This window comes from Camellia sinensis, chromosome 4 (genome assembly GCF_055761805.1).
Source record: "Camellia sinensis isolate YWXY chromosome 4, ASM5576180v1, whole genome shotgun sequence".
NCBI classification, from domain to species: domain Eukaryota; kingdom Viridiplantae; phylum Streptophyta; class Magnoliopsida; order Ericales; family Theaceae; genus Camellia; species Camellia sinensis.
The window spans coordinates 33,799,962-33,823,341 of NC_138964.1; the positions used below are offsets into that span (position 1 = coordinate 33,799,962).

General features: G+C 32.2%; 1 protein-coding gene across 1 annotated transcript; it reads right to left on the minus strand.

Annotated features, from left to right (window-relative positions):
• Nucleotides 1-2,205: 2,205 nt before the first annotated feature.
• On the minus strand, nt 2,206-23,380 carry LOC145823674 (secreted RxLR effector protein 161-like). Its single transcript, XM_082923178.1, has 4 exons — nt 23,181-23,380; nt 22,848-23,087; nt 2,376-2,457; nt 2,206-2,277 (listed from the first exon to the last, which is right to left on the minus strand). Exons 1-4 carry the CDS (start codon nt 23,378-23,380, stop codon nt 2,206-2,208), a joined length of 594 nt encoding a protein of 197 aa, XP_082779304.1.

Sequence of the window (23,380 nt, forward strand, 5' to 3'; positions counted from 1 at the left end):
GTGTTGGTTTTATCGTGTGATAGCCATTGAATCTTGAAAGATTTCAAACATATGTCTAGGACTACCAGTAAATGAAGATGGCAAAAGAAACCTTTGACCAATTTGTCCAGGTCGCACATAATTTGGATCCATATCTGACAACTCTTAGTAAAGCTCAGCCCGAAGTTTCCCTTGATCAAGCTTGTAGTATGTCAATCGATTTTGCTCAGTTACAGCCCAAGCATCTACCAAAAACTCTTGAAATAGTTTCACACCTCTTAAAATTGTTGAATACTCTGTGGGTTGTTCAAACAAACGATAACTATGAAAATTCATTTGAGTAAGTCAATCAGTTGAAGGTTGATCATACTGAACATTCCACAATTTCAACTCAGGTTCCCATCCAAGCTCACCATATGGAAATAATAGAACATAATGTAATGGCAAGTATGTTGGGTGACATTCATTAATTTGCAGCAACTCATTATTTCCTCGAAAATGTAAGATAATATCTCTCATTCCATTTACCTCTGTTCCATCACCTGGTATTACAATTGCAATCTCATTTGTAGTTGGTAGGTTATACCGACGTCGATCAGTTGTTGAATTGTAATGAAGATGAGCAGGTAGATTGTGTCCTGCCGAGTCTAATTGATGTAAAATAGCATGAGCCTAGCGATATTTATCTACAAATGCATTGACTTGCAACAAACTATCCTGAATAGTTTTGAGAACATCCCTTCTCAAGTTAGGATTTCTACGATTACGAATTTCTAAAGCTGAATAAGGGTCATAGATATATAGCTGAGCATAACTCGCATCCTGCCCTGGTTGTGGTTGTAGTGATCCTGTTCGATGTCGCAATTCCCCATGAATTGTGAATGATGTAGGGCCTCTTCCATTGAGTACTCTACGATCCAATGTAGCACCAAGATTTGTAAAAGCATTGGTGGCATTGTACACTCGAGTATAACTTCGAAAGGATTTTGATTGATCATTATTCCCATCATACAATGTCTGAAGTGGTAGAGGGGGTGTAATAAGTAAAGGTAGCCAAATCTTTCCTTCCAAACAGCAAGTTCCGAATAATGGACGCTTTATAGATGATTTTGTCAATTTTTCATCCATCCAATGTAAGGCTGAACAATAATGACATAATACATCCATCTTGCCAAGATAATGGCGGCAAGAATCTTTATGTACCCGAGTGTCAATTGATATACTCGTAGGCAGATCTTCTAATTCATCATCAGTACATAGATCTTGTTGAAGAAATCGATTTATAGGAGTAGACCTACGAATATTTGTGTATAAATAAAATTCGGTAAAACAAAATGGTATGAGTAAAAGTATGTATTTCAAAATTAGACGCAGTAGTTTACCTATTCCTTGGTGGAGCTAAAGATGTGCTTGGCATAGAAAACGAACATGTAGAATGATGGGTAACCATTGTTCGTTTTTGTGCCGAATGAGAATCTTCAGTTATTGTTTCCCACTCCACGCGAGTGCGATCACAACGAATTGGTGTTAAAGAACGTTGTCTTAGTTGAACACATTCTTCTAATCCCTCTTGTTCTCCTTGCAAGCATTGAAATTCAAAGTATGACTTTTCAATTTTTTCACGCTCTCGCTGTGCTCGTTGGGCCAATGCAGCTTTTGATATTACATTATCATTTTGTGCCTAAAATGAAAATATTTTATCATTGAAGCAAATTATGTGAATATTTTGTGCTTAAAATGAAACTATCTTCTTATTTCTTCCCTTTCTCTTAATTTTGTTTTCTATTTTATTTGTTTTATACCTTTAATAGTGTTATCTTTATTTCTTTCTTTCATATTTCTTCCCTTTCTATCTTCTTATTTCTTCCCTTTTCCTTTCCCTTTCCCTTTCTTTGTTTTCTATTTTATATATTAAATAAGAATTAAAAACCTATCTTATTTAGTTTCTCCTTTCTTTATATATTTTTTCTTTATTCCTTCGTTTCTTTTTTCCTATTCTTTTTATATAAGTAGCAACTTATGGATGATACATTATAAATGCGCATGTAAAATAAAAACACATACAAATAATAGTAAGTTACAAGAAAACATATTACAATCATTCTACAAAAACAACATAAAACAATAAATTCATTTTATACACTCATATCTTTTAACTATTCAAAATTTTGATTAGTTTTGCATCATATTTTAAAAAAAGAATATATACCACTTGACATGCATTTGTCATTCTCTTGTCGAAATGAGCCATCTTTTCTTTTTCTTTAGACATTGGGTTGATCTTTCTTTTTCTTTTGCCTAACAAATATAAATAAAATATTCAAAAGATTAAAAAAATCTTATATAATCTTATATAAATAAAATACATACAATGTTTGACTTGATTTTGTACTTACCGCACGAACACGGATAACATTAAGGTCGTGCTCATCACGGATGACCACACCAACATTTCTAGATGGAGTTGTAGGAGGAAGCCTACAGAAATAGATTGTGAACAAACTAAAATCTATATAATAAAGTGGTAATAGTAAGAGTAAAAAATTCAAGATTATCTTGGGTAAAAAATTCTTTTTCTTTCACCAATTTGGTGTTAAAGAAGGTTGTCTTGGGTTAATACATTCCTTCGATCTTTCTCTTTCTCGTTCTCGTCACAGGCGTTGTCCCAATTGGTATGCAGAACATGGCTTTTGATTTTTTTCACATTCTCGCCGTGCACGTTGGGCCAATGCAGCTTTTGATAACACATTATCATTGTGTGCCTAAAATGAGAATATTATATAAGAAGATGCATAAAATGTGAAGATTAACTAACTTGCTTCCCTTTCATCATATATTTTTTCTTCCTTTTAACTAATTGTTCCTCTTCACTCAGTTAAGTTGTTAGTCATATAAGAACCAATGCATGTATTGATGAAAATACATTAAGCACACAAAACTGCAAACTTACTATGCATGCACTTATTGGTTTAAAGACACTGCCAATCTCTTTACAAAATGAACGTTGAAAAGGTAAATATTAGATCATTGGGTACGTAAAATGTGAATATTAGTGTGCAATGTTTTGTACTTTCCTTTTCACTCTTCTTGTTGTTTCTGTTATTTAAAATGCATTTTTGTCTTTTTCTTCTTTCCTTAAGAACTTCTTATAAGAAAAATAAAAATTAAAAAAAATTATATTATGTAGTTTCCATTTCATCACATATTTGTTCTTTCTTCTTATTTTCCTTTTTTATTTTCTTTTATTATATTTTTATTATGCTATGTTGTAGATGCAACATGTGTCCATACAAATAGACAAACATATTAAAAATTCAAATTAATATTCATACAAATGCATTAGCATGTTGTACAAATGCTTACTTTAACATACTTTAGAAAAACATTTCACATTCAATAAAAAGAATTGAATAAATTTTTGAAAAAGAAACTTTTGAAAAATGTACATAAAAAAGAGTATATGACACTATGCAATTCCTAAAAAAATCTATATAATATTCGAAAAAAAAACTTTTAAAAATTGTTGAGAAACCATACCATGGGATGTGCATTTTCCTTTCCTTTTCCATAAGGAAGAGCTTTTTTTTGTTTCTTTTGATATTGCTTTGTTTTTTTCCTTTGCCTTTGCCTATAAAAAATAAGTAGAATATATTTATAAATTATTTTTAAAATGATAAGAAAATACATGTCCAATATTCAAGTGACTTTTAGGCTTACCTCATGAATGTGAATAGTATTAAGTTCACGCTCATCGCGGATAACAACATTAACATTTCTTTCTTGAAGAAATTGAACCTATACATCCAAAAACTTCAGAGTGATAAATAAAACTTTATTCACATAAATAAGAAAATTAGTAAAGGGAGGTGATATTATAGTTCGGTGTAAGTCCCCATCCACCTATAAAGTATGAGGAAAAAAAATAATTAGAAAAGTGATATTGTCCATAACTGTTGTACTTAAATTTATAAGAGCGGTACTTAAATTTATATGAAGAGAAAAAAGAAAAAAAAAAAAACAAACTTGACCAAAAATAGTGTTATTGTCCATAACTGTTGTACTTCAACCTAAAAATGTTTGGTTATATAATTTTAGACACAAAGAAACAAAAAAATTAGCAATAATAAAAGTTAACATGGATTTCATTAGCAATGAAATGTTATTTCCAAATCTGTTGTTACCAAATCGAATAATAAAATTCAAAATTTTATTTAAATAAATAACTGCCATAAATAGAAAATACTTAACGAGTTACAATCAAGAGGAGAAGAAATAAATAAAAATATAAACTTCTAAGAAAAAGAAAAAGGCCAACCCAATGTTTAGAATATATGTATTTTAACAATCACATTAAAATGATAAAATTAAAATCGGAGTACAACAATTATCCAAATTTGACCTCTTCTCTTTTCTAATTGACTTCAATTTTATATAGATGAAATTAAAACCAAAATCAAAACCCGTTATAATCATAATCACAAATTTATGCCAAAAAAAAAAATTCAACAGATACCAGAGACACGTGCCTTCTCTGTTTAGAATGGTACAATTTTTTTAAAATTTTTTTTTATAAAAAAATGTTAAATACATTTTTTTGGGTTAAGCTAAATACTTGGTGAATTTGATTCAAAGCAAAACGGATTATGTTAAATACTTGTGTTAAGTTAAATACTTATAAGTTTAATACATTTTTTTTTTCATGAAGACAACTAAAGTAATACACATATATATATACATTGACCAAAATTTTTTGAAATACAACATGGAATACTATACTCCATTAAAAAGGTACCCAAAAAAAAAAAACATAAACTCTCTTGCTATATTACACATAAATGTTAAATGCCAAGTCTTTCAAAATTTAAATTTAAATTAGGAACTCTAGATATTCAAAAAAAAAAAATAAATGAAAAAAACAATCCATTTCTTTTTAAAATCACACAACAAATATACTACATTTGAATGGTACAATTTTTTTTTTATATTTTTTATAACATAATGTTAAATACATTTTTGTGGGTTAAGTTAAATACTTAGTGAATTTGGTTCAAAGCAAAACGGATTATGTTAAATACTTGCGTTAAGTTAAATACTTGTAAGTTTAATACATTTTTTTTTCATGAAGACAACTAAAGTAATACACACATATATACATTGACCAGAATTTTTTAAAATAGAATATAGAATACTATACTCCTTTTAAAAGGTGCCAAAAAAAAAAAAAAACCATAAACTCTCTTGCCATATTACGCATAAATGTTAAAATGCCAAGTCTTTCAAAATTTAAATTTAAATTAGGAACTCTAGATATTCAAAAAAAAAAAAAAACAAAAAAAATAGTACATTTCTTTTTAGAATCACACAACAAATATATTACATTTGAATGGTACAAATTTTTTTTATTTTTTATAATAAAATGTTAAATACATTTTTGTGGGTTAAGTTAAATACTTGGTGAATTTGATTCAAAACAAAACAGATTATGTTAAATACTTGCGTTAAGTTAAATACTTGTAAGTTTAATACATTTTTTTTCCCATGACGACAACTAAAATAATACACACATATATACATTGACCAGAATTTTTTGAAATACAACGTAGAATACTATGCTCCCTTAAAAAGGTACAAAATATATATATATATATATATATAGACTCTCTTGCCATATTACACATAAATGTTAAAGTGCAAGTCTTTCAAAATTTTCTTTTAATTAGGAACTCTAGATATTCAAAAAAAAAAAAATTATGATAAATATTTATAATCTATACAACACAGAGCACTAAAATATTTATAAAAATATTTATCATCTGTACAAAAATAAATAAATAAATAAACTCTCTTGCCATATTACACATAAATGTTAAAATGCCAAGTCTTTCAAATTTTTCTTTTAATTAGGAACTCTAGATATTCAAAAAAAAAAAAAAAATGAAAAAAGCAGTCCCTTTGTTTTTAGAATCACACAACAGGCCTGTTTGGTAGAGCTTATAAGCTGCTTATTTAAGCTTTTAGCTTAATTTAAGCTAAAATATTGTGTTTGGTGCAACTTAAGTTAACCAACTTATAACTTAAATCAAGCTATTTCTCAACTTATCTCAAAAGCTAGTCAGAGGGTGCTTAAATTTTTTACTTAAGCGCGCAGCTGGTGTGGGGGGCTAATATTACTTAAATGCCCTTGTCAATACTCAAATATTAATATTAATTGAAAAATAAAAATTGTATATTTCTGAAGAAAAAGAAAAAAATCAATATTAATTGAAAAATTAATTGGTATTAATTATTAATAAATTCATATTGTATATTTTTATATTAATTAAAAAATAAAAAAATTGTATATTTCTGAAGAAAAAGAAAAAAAATCAATATTAATTGGTATTAATTATTAATAAATTAATATTGTATGCTTTTGTAATGAATTAATTATTAATTGATACCAATTAATAACAAATGTTGATTATTAATATTAATTGATACTAATAAAAATTAAATATTAATATTAACTTATACTAATTAATAATTTTAGTATTAATTGAGACTAATTAAGCCATTAATTGATACTAATTAATAATTTTAGTATTAATTGATACTAATTAAGAAATTAATTAATACTAATTAATTTATAATGAAAAATAATTGTGACAATAATACTTCCATTAATTTTTAGCAAATGTATCAATTTTTATATTAATTGATACTAATTAATACTAATTATATTAACTTTAATTAATGAAAATTAAAACTGAAAAAAATGACAAAATAATCATTTTTATATCATATAAGGGTAGAAAGGACAATTATATAGCAAAAAACTATTTTACAGCTTATTAACCAAACACTACCCTGCTGATTAAATCATAGCTGCACCAAACAGGTTAATAGCTTATGTTCACAACTATAAGCCATAATATGTTAAGTTATAATCTATAATCACTTTTCCACAACTCTACCAAACGGGGCCAACAAATATACTACATTTGAATGGTACTATAGCAATCCTGGGTTTTCCCCTTTTGTTGTACAGTATTCCGGACTTAGGTTCCGTTGTGGTGGTTGTTGTTTGTATCTTGTTTCCATCCTTCAATTCTATTTATTTGAGTTTTAGGTTGTGTTGGGCAGGTTTGTAACAGGTTGGTTGTGATTGGGAGCAAATGGTTGCTACCCAGATTTTTGTGTCTTCGCTCGAGCGAGACTTTTGTCGCTCGAGCGAGCTCTTTGTTTTTGTTCCTTTGCTCGAGCCAGGGTTCCTTCGCTTGAGCGAGAGTTGGGTGTTGTGTCTGGTGGCTCGAGCGAGAAGTCTTGCACTCGAGCTTGCGTCTGCGTCTCTTTTTGACTTGAAGGTTGTGATTCTTGGCTCGAGCGAGCTTTCTTTCACTTGAGCGAGCGAACTGTATGTTTTGGGTTTCTTCGCTCGAGCGAGCTTTTCTTCGCTCAAGCGTGCTTCTGGGCTGCAGACCTGAAGCTTCGAATTGTTGGCTCGAGCGAGGCTTTGTGCGCTCGAGCGAGGTTTCCTTGTGTCTGGTTGCTCAAGCGACCACTCCTTTGCTCGAGCGAGCCTCGAATATATCAGTTGGCAGCTACGGGTTACACTTCTCTTTTTCGTCACCTTCTTTCATTCAAACCCTAGACCAGCTACTCTTTCTCTTTCTATATACCTTCTCTCTAGGGTTTCATCTATTTCTAGGGTGTTTCTACCCTAATCTCTTTGTAAGAAAGATAGAGGGTGGCGTGAGCTTCACTTTAATTTGAAAACTTGTGGATTTGGAGCACTTTGAGTTTTCATCATCTTCTCAATTTGGTCTCTTCATTCCGAGGTAGGGATAACCTACTCTATTCTATGAGTTTTAACATAAATTTTGGTCATTTTGATTAGATGGCGTTGTTTGGTAATTTTGGAAAAGTTAGGGTTTGGCTTGTAATTTATAAAAGAAGGGTTTTGTGTTTTAAAGCTCCATGTGTATTTCAAGCCTTGGGAATGTGGGTTTGAGAGTAAAATTGGTGGAATTTGGTTTTAGGATCATTATTTGAGAAAAAGGGAAAATGCCCTAATTATGTTGTAACAAATTAATTTGTATAATTAATTTAGGAAAAATGTAGGAATATGAAATTGAGTTGAAATCCATGAAATTGAGGAATTATGGGATGGAATGGTGTAGTTGGATTAATTTATTACTCACTTATGAAAATGTTGAGATTATATCTGTTTGATGCATTTATTATCTGTTTAGAAATAACTGCTTTGGGCTATCAGTGGAGGATAGTCTTGATTGTTGTAGACACTGTATGTTGATTAGAGAAAACTGAAACTAATTGAACGTGTTATGTCATTGAACATGACGGTCAGAATAATACATCAAATATGTGTATTGATTGATCATTGCATATGACAAGTATTTAATACACTGTATATGCATATTGTTTGGGAGGAGATAGGAGATGTACTCCATGGTTTGAGAGGCGATGGGGGATGGACTCTCAAACCTGTTTGGGAGGAGATAGGGGATGGACTCCATTGATACAGCAAATATGTGTATCAGTTGAAGTATGGAAGTGTTTTAATATGAGTTGTAATCTCATATGAATTGTGAAGTATGGAAATGTTTTATTATGAGATGTAGTCTCATGTAATTGATTGGCCAGGTTCTGAGCCATGTTTATGAATCGAATTGGTTAAGTAAAGGAACGTGGAATGAAACATGGACATAATTGTCATGGAACTGTATTGTGATATAAGTTGGTTTATAAGTGTGAACCATTTATCAAATGCTAATGTTTTAGTATTTCTCATACATGGTTTAGTATATCTCTACTGGGCTGTGGCTCACCCTATATGGGACATCATTTTCAGGTTCAGGTGATATGCCACCTCCAAGGACGTAGCTTGGGAGGCTTAGAGGCTGAAGAACTTTTGTTGTTATCTTTTGTGTATTACATGTAAATTCAAGCCAATGGCTTAATGTGTTTTGAGTTAGTACTTTTCTTTTTGTAACCAAGTGTTGGCTTGGAAAGTTGTAAGCCCGTGGGGCATTTACTTTTGTTGTCAACATGTAATACCATTATGTTTAACACTCTGATGTATGGAATATATTGTCATTTTCTCGTATCATGAATGTATGAATTATGGGTTTATTTTGGGGGCGTTACAGGTACAATTTTTTATTTTTTTTATAACAAAATGTTAAATACATTTTGTAACGCCCCCAAAATGATACAATAAAGATAACTCATATGCGGAATAAATATGAGAAAATGACATACTTTCATACATCAGAGTTCACTGTTTAACAACTAGTTAAAGCCATATAGGCGTACATCTTTCCAAGTCATTGCTTGGTTACACAAATTGAGTCTCACTCATTACATCTTAAGTCCTTGGCTTTACAAATAACAAACATACACACATAAGGTATAAATAAGAAACTCTTGCTTCACGAGAGTCCATCCATGCTATTGCCTTAGAGATAACACCTCACTTGCACCTGGAAAATGATATTCCCGTATAGGGTGAGCTAACAGCTCAGTAGAAATAATCTAACACAATTTATGAAATTTAACAAAGGTATAAATACCACGTATATAAACAATATCGATATGGAAGTATCCGCAAGACCTGCAAATCCATATGCCACTGAGACCAATCTTATTCCATGTTCCATCTACTAATTTCCAGTTCATAAACACTACTTAATTCATGAGTTAAATTCGTTATCCTTCAACAACCAAATGAGACTACAACTCAATGGTTTTCCAAATATGCAAAACACACATAAACACTTCAAACTTTGCCATTTTACGGATATTTCGTCTGAAGGAACTGGCACCCATTTATATAAGAGATTTCGGGTCTTTCACCCAGGACACTCAGGCCAACTTGCTTCAAATGGAGTCCATCGCCTTTCTCCTCCTCAAACAAATATACATATGCAATGCATTTATAAACATAATCATATATGGAGTACAACCCCTTTCTCCTCCCAATAAACATACATATACAATGTATTTACAACATGGTCATATATGGAGTACATCTCCTTTCTCCTCCCAATAAACATACATATATAATGTATTTACAACATGGTCATATTCAATGACACCAACAATAGATTAACATTAAATTGCCTAATCCTCATACAATTTATACAACAGTCATAGCTATCCTCCACCGATAGCCTAATACAATTATTTCCAAGATATATTCAATATCGGATTTTAATAGTTTATTCAAAACTTTCATAGGTGAAATAATACATGTCCAATATCACCATCTATATCAATAACCATCCAATTTAACATATTCAATGTAAATTCCAATTATTTATACAAAATAATCATTTTATCAAAATAGGGCAAAATCCTCATTTTTTCATTATTGACTCAACCACCCAAAATCAACTATTCTGGTACATCAAGATCTTATATTCAACTCCATACATCATTTATCTCTTATACATCAAAAACCCCTCTTTTCTTATGAGTTCCAATTCTTAGATTTGTCCAAAACACAACCAAATCTCATTATCCATACACAATAGCAAATAACTAAGCTAAAAACCATATTAGAGCGTAGAAAATCCCTACCTCAAGTGTAGAACCCCTAGCAACAAGGTGAAACTTCAAAGATGACGAAACCAACAACTTCTTGGATTATATGAAACTCTTGAAGCCCTCTACCTTATTCTCAAAGACACTAGGGTCAAGAACACAACGGATCTAGATGAAATCTTAGAGAGAATGTGAGTTTAAGAGAGAGAGACTGTAACGCTCTCAAAATAAACCCATAAATCATACATTCATGATACAAGAAAGAGATATCATGTTTCATACATCAGAGTGTTAAGTACAAAAGTATTACATGTTGACATCAAAAGTAAATGCCCTATAGGCTTACAACTTTCCAAGTCAACACTTGGGTACAACAAAAGAAGAGTCCTAACTCTTTATATAAAATAAGCCCTTGGCTTGATTTACATGTAATCGAAAAAAAGAAATCAACAAAAGAGTCCTTCAGTCTCTAAGCCTCCCAAGCTATGTCATTGGAGGTGGCATACCATCTGTACCTGAAAATGATATCCCATATAGGGTGAGCCAATGCCCAGTAGAGATATACTAAACCAATTATGAGCAATAACTAAAATATTAGCATTCAACAAATGGTCAACACTTATAAACCAACTTACAATACTTTTCACTTCAACATGTGCATCCATTTTTCATTTCACTTTCCTTCACTTATTGTCACAACCCAAACCTGCCCCTATGGGTTTAGCACCGTAACCAGCCAATAACCCATGATTACCGAAGGCCTGCTTGACAGTAAAGACAGTAATACAGGGTACAGGGCTGGCGGAAGCCAAAACAGTAATAAAAGATGTCCAATGAGCTGTGACAGTCTGTATGCAAAAAGACTTTTTCAAATATATTCATAGTCATAAGAAAAACATATATACACCATAGGTACAAACATTCAGAGTACAGTACAAGTCTTAAACAGTATTACAAAACAGAGACGGAAGGGTGAAACTAAGACACCCTAAAGCAGCCTTAGCTCGGTCAGACTTGGAACCTCGAGGTGAGGCACAATGGTTGGCTTGACAAAAAGGGAGTTAACCCGACGCTCCTAGCATTGATCTGGTGCCTGAACACCTACATATAAATATAAACAGTGAGCTAAAGCCCAATGAATAACAACTGTGTAAAGAGGTTAAGAATGAATGTCCTTTCAGTCATTAAACAGTCATATCAGTCATTTAGAAACCTTAGCAGTTATATGTGGTACATTCAATAGCAAAACAGTACAGTAGGTCTTAACAGATCGAACAGTCAGTTGATGGTCATCATAACAGTAAACAGTAATGGTTCCAAACATGGGAACCGACAGAGATCTCTGTGACAGTAGCAGTAATAGTACAGTAACAGTAGATTGCTATGGATGCCATGAATTCAGTTCATAAATAGGACAAACATTCATTCAGTAAGAAATATCATTTCAGAAAGCAGTACAGTAGATCATTCAGAAAATATTCATGATTGAACATATCTTTACAACATTGTTACTCACAGAGTACTGGGCTACAGAGAGGCTAGTGAGCGTCCTCGGATGCCAACCCTACACAGTTACAAAATGAACACACACTAAGTTACACACTTTGGAATCAATGACTTAGTCCCTATCTTGACTCGGTGTGGTTCTACTTCAATATCCTCATTAAGATGTCTTAAACTAGGCCTAGGAATGCCTATGATGAAATGAGGATGCAAAGATGTACTTTGAAACACTTTTCAAAATTTTTAGAAAACAGGGGTCTCGCCCGAGCGTGGCTTTCTTCGCTCAAGCGAGCTTGTCCAAACAGTGGGGTCGCTCGAGCGTGGACTTCCTTGCTCGAGCAGTCTGTAAAAATGCAAAAAGTGCTGGATGTTGAAAATTTTCGCTCGACGCCCGCTCGACGCTCGCTCGAGCGTGAGACACGATCCTCGCTCGAGCGTAGGTTATCTCGCTCGAGCGTGCATCTGCGTGCACCAAAAACCTGAGAGCTTGCAATTTACGCTCGAGCCATCATTCCTTCGCTCAAGCGGAGCTCTGAACAAACAATGGTCGCTCGAGCGTGGAATCTTTCGCTTGAGCGAGGAAGCCAAATTCTGGAATTTCCAGATTTGCCTCCCAAGCTCAAACCAAGCATTCAACACATCAAAACTCAACCTTTTGGGCCCATTTTCTGGAAAACACTTTAAAACTCATAATATGACATGTTTCAAAGATCAATTTGTAAAATCAAAACCCAAAGGTAGTTCAATTAAACACAAATCCAAACAAAACTTCATGAACACAATGTATATGTAACATGCAAGTGTTCAATTGAAATCAAAGCTTCAAATACTTGATCGAATGAGTCAATTCACTCAAAAACATGATGAATTCATGGACCATAGCTAGAATATTGACATACATGTGAGGATTTCCATGAAATCAACCTCAAAACTCAACAATGTGTACATGCATGCATGATTCAAGCTTCAATTCAACAATTTAAAACCAATTCTAGACTTAGATCACTAATGGCTCATGGACCATGCAAGATACAACTAGAATTCAAGTTCAAGAAGATGATTCTCCTACCTTAGGTCTTCAATTTCAAGTCTAGAAGCTCAATTATGCAATCTACTCTTCAATTCTTCTAATTCTCCAAGCAATTCTAGCTGAAATCACTCTTTCTCCCAATTCTCTCTCTCACTCGGTTAGCTCTAGGTGAAATGAATGAGATGGTGCAAAGCTAAGCTCCCAAACAAGATTGTAGAAGTGGCCCACTAAATGGCAAGTTTGGTAATTAATCAAACTAAAGCAATTTAACATTATTTAATCCAATTTAATCGTTCCAAATCAAATTTAAATTAAACCTACCATAAAATCACATAAATTCTAATTAGCATAAAACACTAATCAATTTCAGATTCGGCCGCCGATAAAGGCTTCAATTTACAGTTCGAAACTTAAAACATAACAGATAGATCAATGGCAAACAGATAGAAACGCACTAAAACAACATACACACACAATCAGTTCAGAATTTCAATCTAACCAGTTACTTATCATGTTCAGTCACAGTTTAGCAGTAATCAGTGGCGAGGGTTGTCACACTTATACAACTTTGATTCATAAACATGGCTCAGAACTTGGCCAAACAATTAAATGAGACTACAACTCACATTAAAACACTTCCATACTTCAATTATCTACGTTATGCAAACGCAATAAAGATTTCGGGACTTTCACCCTGGACACTCTGGCCAACTTAGTTATCAATGGAGTCCATGCCCTATCTCCTCTCAAACAGGTTTGAGAGTCCAACCCCTATCTCTTCCCAAGCCATGGAGTACATCCCCTATCTCTTCCCACACAATATACATATACAATGTATTTAAACACTTATCATTTACAATGATCAATCAATATTCAATGACAAATTCAATGTGATTAGTTTCAGTTTTCCCTAATCAACATGCAGTGTCTACAACAATCAAGACCATCCTCCACCGATAGCCTAAAGCAGTTATCTCTAAATAGATAATAAATTTATCAAACAGATAAAGTACCAACATTTTCATAGGTGAGTAATTAATTTATCCAACTACACCATTTACTATCACAATTCCCTAATTTCATGATTCTCCACTCAATTTCACATTTCCCCAAATTAATTATTCAAATTAATTATTCAACTTAATTAGGGCATTTTTCCCTTATTCACAAGGTTGCCCCCAAGGCTCATATTTCACTGATAATTCATAAACAACCCCAATTTCAAGTCTCTAACACATATTTGACTCAAACATGGATAACCCCTTTTTTATAATTTACAAATCAAATCCTAATTTTTCCCAAAATTACCAAACAACCAAAACATCCAACATTTAGGTCAAAACTCATAGAGAGAAGTAGGTTATCCCTACCTCGAAATTAGAAGCCCAAAGGAGTTGATGAAGAAAACTCAAAGTGCTCCAAATCTATGGTTTTTCAGATTAAAGTGAAGTCCACGCCACCCTCTAACTTTCTTACAAAGAGATTTGGGTGGAAATACTCTAGAAGTAGGTGAAATCCTAGAGAGAGAGTGTGTGTAGAGAAAGAAGTAGCCGGGGCTAGGGTTTGAACAGAGAAGAAGATGAAAAGAGTGAAGTGTAACCCGCTGCTACCAACTAATATATTCGAGCTCGCTCGAGCGAAGGAGTGGTCGCTCGAGCAACCAGACACAAGGAAACCTCGCTCGAGCACAGAAAGCCTCGCTCGAGCCAACAATTCGAAGCTTCAGGTCTGCAACCCAGAAGCACGCTCGAGCGAAGAAAAGCTTGCTCGAACGAAGAAACCCAAAACATAGTTCTCGCTCGCTCGAGCGAAGGAAAGCTCGCTCGAGCTAAGAAATACAACCTTCAGGTCCAAACCAGACGCGGACGCAAGCTCGAGCGCAAGACTTCTCGCTCGAGCCACCAGGCACACCACTTAACTCTCGCTCGAACAAAGGAACCCTGGCTCGAGCGAAGGATCTAAAGCACAGAGCTCGCTCGAGCGACAAAAGTCTCGCTCGAGCGAAGACACTAAATTCTGGGCAGCAACCATTTGTTTCAAAACACACCCAACCTGTTACAAACCTGCCCAACACATCCTAAAACTCAAATACAAGGAATTAAAGGATGGAAATACAATATATACAACCACAGACATCCACGGAATCTAGTTCGGAATACAACAACTAAAGGAGGGAAAATCGGGATCGCTATAGAGACAGCCGGATTAGGGTTTTAGGAAAGAAAGGGAATCAAAAAGTGATGTAAAACATCATTGCTGCAATCTAATATACACAGGCTCGCTCAAGCGAAGGAGTTCTCGCTCGAGCGACCAGACACAAAAAGGTCGTCTCGCTCGAGTGAAGGAAGTGTCGCTCGAGCAAACAATGCAAAGCTTTAGGTCTGCAACGCAGAAGCACGCTCGAGCGAAGGAAAGCACGCTCGAGCGAAGGAAAGTTCGCTCGAGCGAAGAACACCAACCTTCAGGTCTTACAGAGATGCAGACGCAAGCTCAAGCGCAAGAGTGATCACTCGAGCGAAGAAACATTTCCACAGAGCTTGCTCGAGCGCAAGAAACCTCACTCGAGCGAATAGGCAAATTTCTAGGTAACAAAGTTTTGGAAAAACAAGCAACCAACCTGTTCCAAACACACAACTGCAACCCAATAACCAACATTAAGGGGAAGATAAGGGAGACAAGACATGAACCACCATCCAAACCATACAAACCCTAGTCCGGAACAATACAAGAGACGGGTCAAAACTAGGGTCGCTATACATTTTTTTGGGTTAAGTTAAATACTTGGTGAATTTGATTCAAAGCAAAACAGATTATGTTAAATACTTGCTTTAAGTTAAATACTTGTAAGTTTAATACATTTTTTTTTTCATGAAGACAACTAAAGTAATACAGACATATATACATTCACCAGAATTTTTTGAAATACAACATAGAATACTATACTCCCTTAAAAAGGTGCACAAAAAAAAAAAAAAAACAAAAACAAAAACAAAAACAAAAAAACATAAATTTTCTTTCCATATTACACATAAATGTTAAAATGCTAAGTCTTTCAAATTTTTCTTTTAATTAGGAACTCTAGATATTCAAAAAAAAAATTTAATGAAAAATATTTATAATCTGTACATTAGAATCACACAACAAATATATTACATTTGAATGGTACAACTAAATAAATATATTACACAGCAAATAAAATGTTAAATAATTTTTTTTGAGTGTCAGTTTATTTTTTTTTGTTGCAGGAAGATCAACTAAATAAATCACCCTTACTTTCTTTTTAAAAATAATTAGTATATTATAAAAATATCTAAAACAAATATAAATTCTTATTAAATCTATCTATCTGTCTATATATATATATATATATCTATATATTATATAAGCAAAAGGGGCTTTCTAACCACAAGTCTTGCGGGAGTTCCAACATTTCAAACTAAAATTTGTAATTTTTTGATTTTAAATAATTAAAAAAATCCTCTATAGCTCAGATTCACGCAACCCCAAAAAAAATTACTATCTCTTGATTTGTGATTGTCAAATGGAAAGCGTATCAAATATATAAAATAAAAAATAGAAAGTATACTAATTCATTTCAAAATACAAATTTTGAGAGGCACTAAATATGGAAAGCATACCAAGAATTTAAAATTATAATGATTTATCTCATAATATATAAGTTTTAAATAATGATTTATTCCATGATTTATCTATGTATCTATATACTATTATAATTGCAAAATATTGTCATTTCATTAAGGTTGAAAGTCGTAATTCTTTTTTCTCTCTCTTTTTTTTTTATTTTGTTTAATTTTTTGTCAATACGTGTTACAATATGATTGGTTTATAAATTAATTTTTATATTCTTAAAATAAATTATGTTATTATAATTTGAATGAGATCAATATTCATTCCTTAAATTTTGCATCATTTATTAAATTATAAAATAAAATTTCAAATTTAAATTCTTTAGAATGAGATCAATATTCACATGTGTCATAATATTATTGGTCTAAATATAATTTGTTTTAATATAAGGACTTGAACAATAATATTTTTTAATATAATTTTTTTCTTTAACAAAAGAACAAAACATAACTTTTTTTAGTACTTACTAACATGTTGGATTTTGTTAGATTTTTTAAAATTATTTTTAAATTTTTTTTATCTCAATTGTCAATTAAAAAAAATTAAAATAAAGAATAAAGATATCTTTGGCTCAAATTGTTAAAAAGTTACTTTTGCTAAAATAAATTAGAAAGAAACGTTAATTGTTTCTTAATAAAAAGTGATAGTTCATTAAACTTTTTTTATTTAAAAAAAGAGGGTTATAGATGATAATTTATTGTTCATCCAGAATTATATTCAGATTAAAAAAATACCATATTAAATTTTCTTCATACCTTTTTTTATTCAAATACTTTTATTTTTTAAGAAATTTGTTTTTATTTTATTTAATATTTTATTATAATTTTTAAACTAAAAAGAATTTCTAAAAATTCATATCTCTCAAACAAATCAGCATAATATTTTGTGTAAAGGTATATCGTAGTGATGTCTCTCTCTATATCTTGTATACATGTGTGACCTATTAAATGAAATGATCTTTCATTAAAAGGGTGACTAAATCATGGTTGATTGCATCTATTTTTGAAAAACAAAATTGAGCTTGTAGAGTTCTTCAACTGAGCTATGAATAGAAATGGTTTAGTAAGTTGAATAGAAATGAATAATGCCTTTTTCTCAAACAATCCTATGGGCGCCTAAGCCTAGGCTTTTATTTTGGAAAGAATAAATAAATGAAAAGGAGAATAGAAGCCCACATTACATCAAAAGATATCATCACATAACTACAATGAAGCAACCTGACTATGCCTCACTAAGGGCACAATGCAAGTAGCAGTGCACACATGATTTTCAATATCAAGTTAATCTACAAAACTACCCACTATTACTATATCTAGCACTCAAGCCTCCAAGAAGAACCAAAAAATAAATAATTGTGAAGGTCCTTGGGTTAGGGTATGAGAGAGAGTGCTTGACTTCTTTCCAATAATGCAGCAAAATTGACCAAATTTAAACAAAATTTTCCAATTATTTGTTCCAAATCTTGACCAAATTTTAAAAATTTAAGACAGACCAATTTTATGAATAGCGACGTAATCAGCCAAATGTTTTACACTTCAATTTACCCACTGGAGTCAGGACAACCAATCCTAATCCAAGCTTTAAGTTCTAACAACAACAATAAGGAGTCAGGACAACCAAACCATGATGGTTATGATTAGTAAATTACTTAACTTACTCTCTCTCTCTCTCTCTCTCTCTCTCTCTCTCTCTCTCTCTCTCTGTTCATCAAATTTGATTAAAAGCTTGATCTGATATGGAATACTCCAATCCGTACTCTCTTCGCATCTTCAAATCTTTTCAAAAAAATTCCAAACTTATCCTAAAAACCATCTCCTATATATCCATACCATTTTTATGAAAGAAAACCATCTCCTATCCATACTCTATTTTAAAATTTTATCAAAAAAGATTAAAAGTATTATTATTGAAGATTTGGTGAAATTTTTTGTTCATCCTTGATTTAGTGAAAATTTTGGATCTATTATGTTTTTCCTGTGTATAATAGCCAAATAATTTTGAGACCAACCTTATCAACCATGACAGTTGACAGTAAACACGATGTGTATAACCTTTTTTTTTTTTTTTGTTAACACCAAACCAATGAACACCAAACCAATTTTATCTATTATGTTTTTCCTTCTAATAGCCAAATATACAAATGTGTATAACCTCACTGAAACAGCTACTATACAAATATATCTAATAGCCAAATATGTTTTTCCTGTGTATAATAGCCAAATAATTATGTTTTACCAATTTTTGTCTCTCCATGAGCACAAAGTAGCTACTCTTTCTTAGTGTGTATATATTTATCAACCATCACTCAAACAGCTACTCTCTCTCAGTGTGTATATATCTATCAACCATCACCTACCAATCCTCCTTTCCTTCTTTACCTCACTCAAACATCTTACCTCACCATGAGCACAAAGCCAACTAATAAAAAACAGAGTCAACTTGAATGTAGCCTTTGCAACTACTCTTTAATTTTGTCTCTCCTCCTTTCTCTCAGTGTGTATATATCTATCAACCATCACCTACTCAAACAGCTTACCTGATAACTATACACCATGAGCACAGAGCCAACTACTCTTTAATTTTTATTTTTAGATTGATGACTACTCTTTAATTTTTACTCAAGGCATGGTGTAAAAAATAGGAAATCAGTCAACTTGAGTCAATTTTATTCTTCTTCTTCTTCAGTTACCAAAGCAATAACAAAAGAAAAAAATAAGAACCAAAGTAATAAACTAACCTAGCAGCTGAAGTGATGTCAAGCCGGAGTGAACAACGGTGAGAGTGGTCAGAGTGAGATTTTCAAAAGCTCTGACGAAGGCTCTGATTTGAACAACGGTGTAAGCTCTGATGAAGGCAAAAGCTGAGATTTTCAAAACAATTCAAGTAAGCAAAGAAATAGAGACGGAATGTGGGTAGACAGAGGGTAGATGGGGAGACAGAGGTTAGATATTGAGGGAGAAGAGTGGGGAAACAGACGGTAGAGTGTTGGGTGGAAACATCATCAACTGAAGAATTGATCTGAGCCATGGATAGATATTAGAATTGATCTGAGCCATTCAAAGGAAATGTCTCTCATATATTTTATACATTTTCAAAAACACTTCTCTCTTATTTTATATATATATATTATTTTTTACATTTTTCCCCACAGCCACTAAAATTTCATGCAACTTTCAAGTCTAGAGCTTCTCTTTAATCATCTTCACAAAAAAAAAAAAAAAAAAAAAAAGAAGTAATGTAGAATCACCCACTTTGTTATTTAACTCATAACCTCTTCTTACGGTTGTAGACTATAGTAGACACAATCAGAATGATTTACTCTTCTTTTTCTTTTTTCTTTTTTTGTAATTTCCCCTTTTAGTTATGTTATGAAACTTTGATTTGTATGTTAGATGTTTAGTTATAAATTTAACAAAAAATAAAATAAAATTGACGTACCCCAGCCGTACCCAGTGGCGGAGCCAGGAAACTAAATCAGAAGGGCACTTACGGATTACAACTTTAATTTTTTTTTCCCATAACCAACAATAAGAAGATAATAATAATTTTTGAATTAATATTACGTACAAAACCTTAAATAAATTATTACAAAATATTTCACATAACATTTTACAATTAATTTCGAGTAAAATCGAAAAGAAAGTATTGCGTATAACTAATGTATCATAAACAATGTAAAAAAGTCATATATTTAAGTCTTAAAATAAATTATATAATGGTAAGATAAATCAAATTTTTACAAAATTTTAATAAAAGTTTCATATAATAATGATATCACTTCATTATTGACATATGATATCACCAACCAATAATAAAACAACATATAAAGAGGGAACTCTACATGCAAATATAACTAATACTCTAGTAATTTTTACATATATATAGTGAGATTAATTATATTTGCATATCAATAATGATGGATATTACCTTTATATTGAGATTTTTTTACAAAATTTTCATACATAAAAATATAATTTGTTATAGTCACTTCATTTTCAATAAAACAATCACTATTGTTTTCATAAATTTAAAAATGCCCTTGACATTTATTCTAAATATTTTTTTTTGGCTTAAAATTTGATTATATACATATGTAAAAAAAATAAAAAAAAATAATCCAAGGGAGGCACGTGACCTCCTGGTCACATGGTGGCATATCTTACTTTTTCTAAATTTTGCCATATCAATATATTCGTATCGTACCTGTAAGATTTAATAATACATGTAATCATAATAATAATGCGAAATTAAACTTTACAGGATCTTGAATTCAATACAACTCAAGAATAAAACGAACATACCTCTGTCAGCCATTGAATTAGAGAAGTTGAGAAAATACCCCTAATAGTTGAACCTTTAATTCTTGGCTCACCTTCTTCTCTTTGTCTCTCTTAATTAGGATAACTATAAAACTTAGAGTGATGGAAAAATACTTATCATATGAAATGGGAGTCACCCATCCTTATATAGAGGAGAGAAGAGGGTTAGATAAACTCTTATCAGAAGAATTTCTAATCCATCAAGATTTCCTTCTTATCTTAGAAGAGTGATTATATTAAAATTCTAATTAATGAGCTTTATATATAATATTGGCTTTATCTAATTGTGGAGTCCAAATAAATTAAAACATGTAGATATATGTAGGCTATTGGGCCACACTAGAAAATAAATCCAACATTCTCCCATTTGGCCCATTAAGCCGATTATGATGCAATTATGAGTTTTTTTTTGGGGAACTTACCGATAAGTCCCATGTACTAAGTTCAAAACCTAGCTAATCCCAAAACAAAATACTTGCACCAATTAATCCAATACATTTTTAATTGTTACCAAAAAATCCTTTTTTTTTTTTTAATTTACAGACACTGTTCACATTTTACTACCGTCGGACTTCCGTCAAACGGTCGTCGGAGACTCGTCGGAATGTTCAACATCGCCGGAAACTCGTCGGAATGTTTAAAACATGTTATGAAACTGTAAAATTTTACAGTTCTAAAAAATGTTATAAAACTGCAAAATTTTGCAGTTTTAAACCATGATTCATTCCAGCACCAAAAAAAAAAATTGAAACTGCAAAATTTTACAGTTTTCACCGCTTGTAACTAAAACTCGAAAATTACTTGTTCAGAATTCGAAAATTTTCTCATTACAAATCTGTGTGATATCTGTACAAATCTGAGTCATTACAGATCTGTTTCAATGATATTATAGATCTATTTCATCATCAACAACAACAACCATAGATCAACAACTATCCCAAAAAAAATCTGTAAATAGAGAGAGAAAGAGAGAGAAATTGACAAAGATATATACACAAATCTGTTCAATCTAAGCACAAATCTGAGGATGAGCGTCTTCTTGTTCTTGTTCTTTATCGTCTTCTTGTTCTTGTTCTTCATCGCCTTCTTGTTTGACTTTAGGACTGAGATTAGGGTTAGAGGAGGAGACGTAAAGAGGGAAGCAAAAAGCAGAGAGAGAGGGGAAAGGACTTTTGGGTGTACTCAAAAAGTTATGGGATTAAATGGTGTCCACATGTTCCACATGGGACCTATGGGTAATTTCCCCCCCCCCCCTTTTTTTTTCAAAATATGCAATTTATAAAATTTTTGACTCATTGGATTCCATACTAAAAACTTTGACACATGATCACGAATTTAAAAATAGCCAATGAGTTCAGATATATTAGAAACTATAATACTGTGATTACTTCAGATCACCAATGTGAGTCGTAGCAGTTATATAACATTTATGTCATATTTCTTTCTATGCACTACACCATCGATAACCTTCACCAATCCAGTTCATTATCAGGATATATAATTATTTTCCTGAAAGGCCCCTGTAATTTGTCTTCTTAAGACATTTCCTGTTTATCAATATTCAATTTAATGTGTACACACACTTTTAGAAACAGGAAAATTAGAAACAAAATTATTATTGTGCAAATAGTGTCAAATAAAAATAAGCACTCAGGATTAACCATACACATCAACGGTTGCTTAAAAGACCCATCCTGATAACATGCTCTTTGTATGTCTTTGGTGGCAATCCCTTTGTGAATGGATCAGCAATCATAAGAGAGGTGCTTAAGTTTTCAATTAACACTTGTTGTTTCTGGACTCTTTCTCTAACAACTAAGTACTTTACTTCCATGTGTTTGGAACCACTGGAGTATTTTCCATTCTTAGAGAAGAAAACTGCTGCGGTATTGTCACAATATGTCTTCAGCGGCCTGGCAATTGAGTCAAAAACACCAAGTCCTGAGATGAAATTTCGCAACCATAAAGCATGATTTGTAGCCTCAAAGCATGCCACAAGCCCAACCTCCATAGTAGATGAAGCAATAGTGGACTGCTTCACACTCTTCCGTGAAATTGCTCCACTAGCCAGTAGAAAAACAAAACCTGATGTAAATTTTCTACTGTCAAGGCAACCAGCAAAATCTAAGCCTAAGTATTCGATCACTTCCAACTACTCTGATCTCCTATAGGTGAGCATATAGTCCTTTGTTCCTTGAAGATATCTCATAACCTTCTTCACTGGTTTCCAATGTTCCATTCCAGGATTACTTTGGAATCTTCCCAACATTCCAACTGCAAAACTAATATTTGGCCTGGTACATGTATGGCCATACATCAAGCTCCCTACAGCTGATGTATATGGAATGTCCTTCAT

Excerpts from the sequence above, each read along its gene's own strand:
- LOC145823674 (XM_082923178.1), bottom strand. The coding sequence starts at position 23,380 with ATGAAGGACATTCCATATACATCAGCTGTAGGGAGCTTGATGTATGGC. Across the intron at positions 23,088-23,180 it reads CTCACCTATAGGAGATCAGA|TGGAGCAATTTCACGGAAGA; the intron begins GTAGTTGGAAGT and ends TCTACTGGCTAG. Across the intron at positions 2,278-2,375 it reads ATGTTATCCGTGTTCGTGCG|GCAAAAGAAAAAGAAAGATC; the intron begins GTAAGTACAAAA and ends TATATTTGTTAG.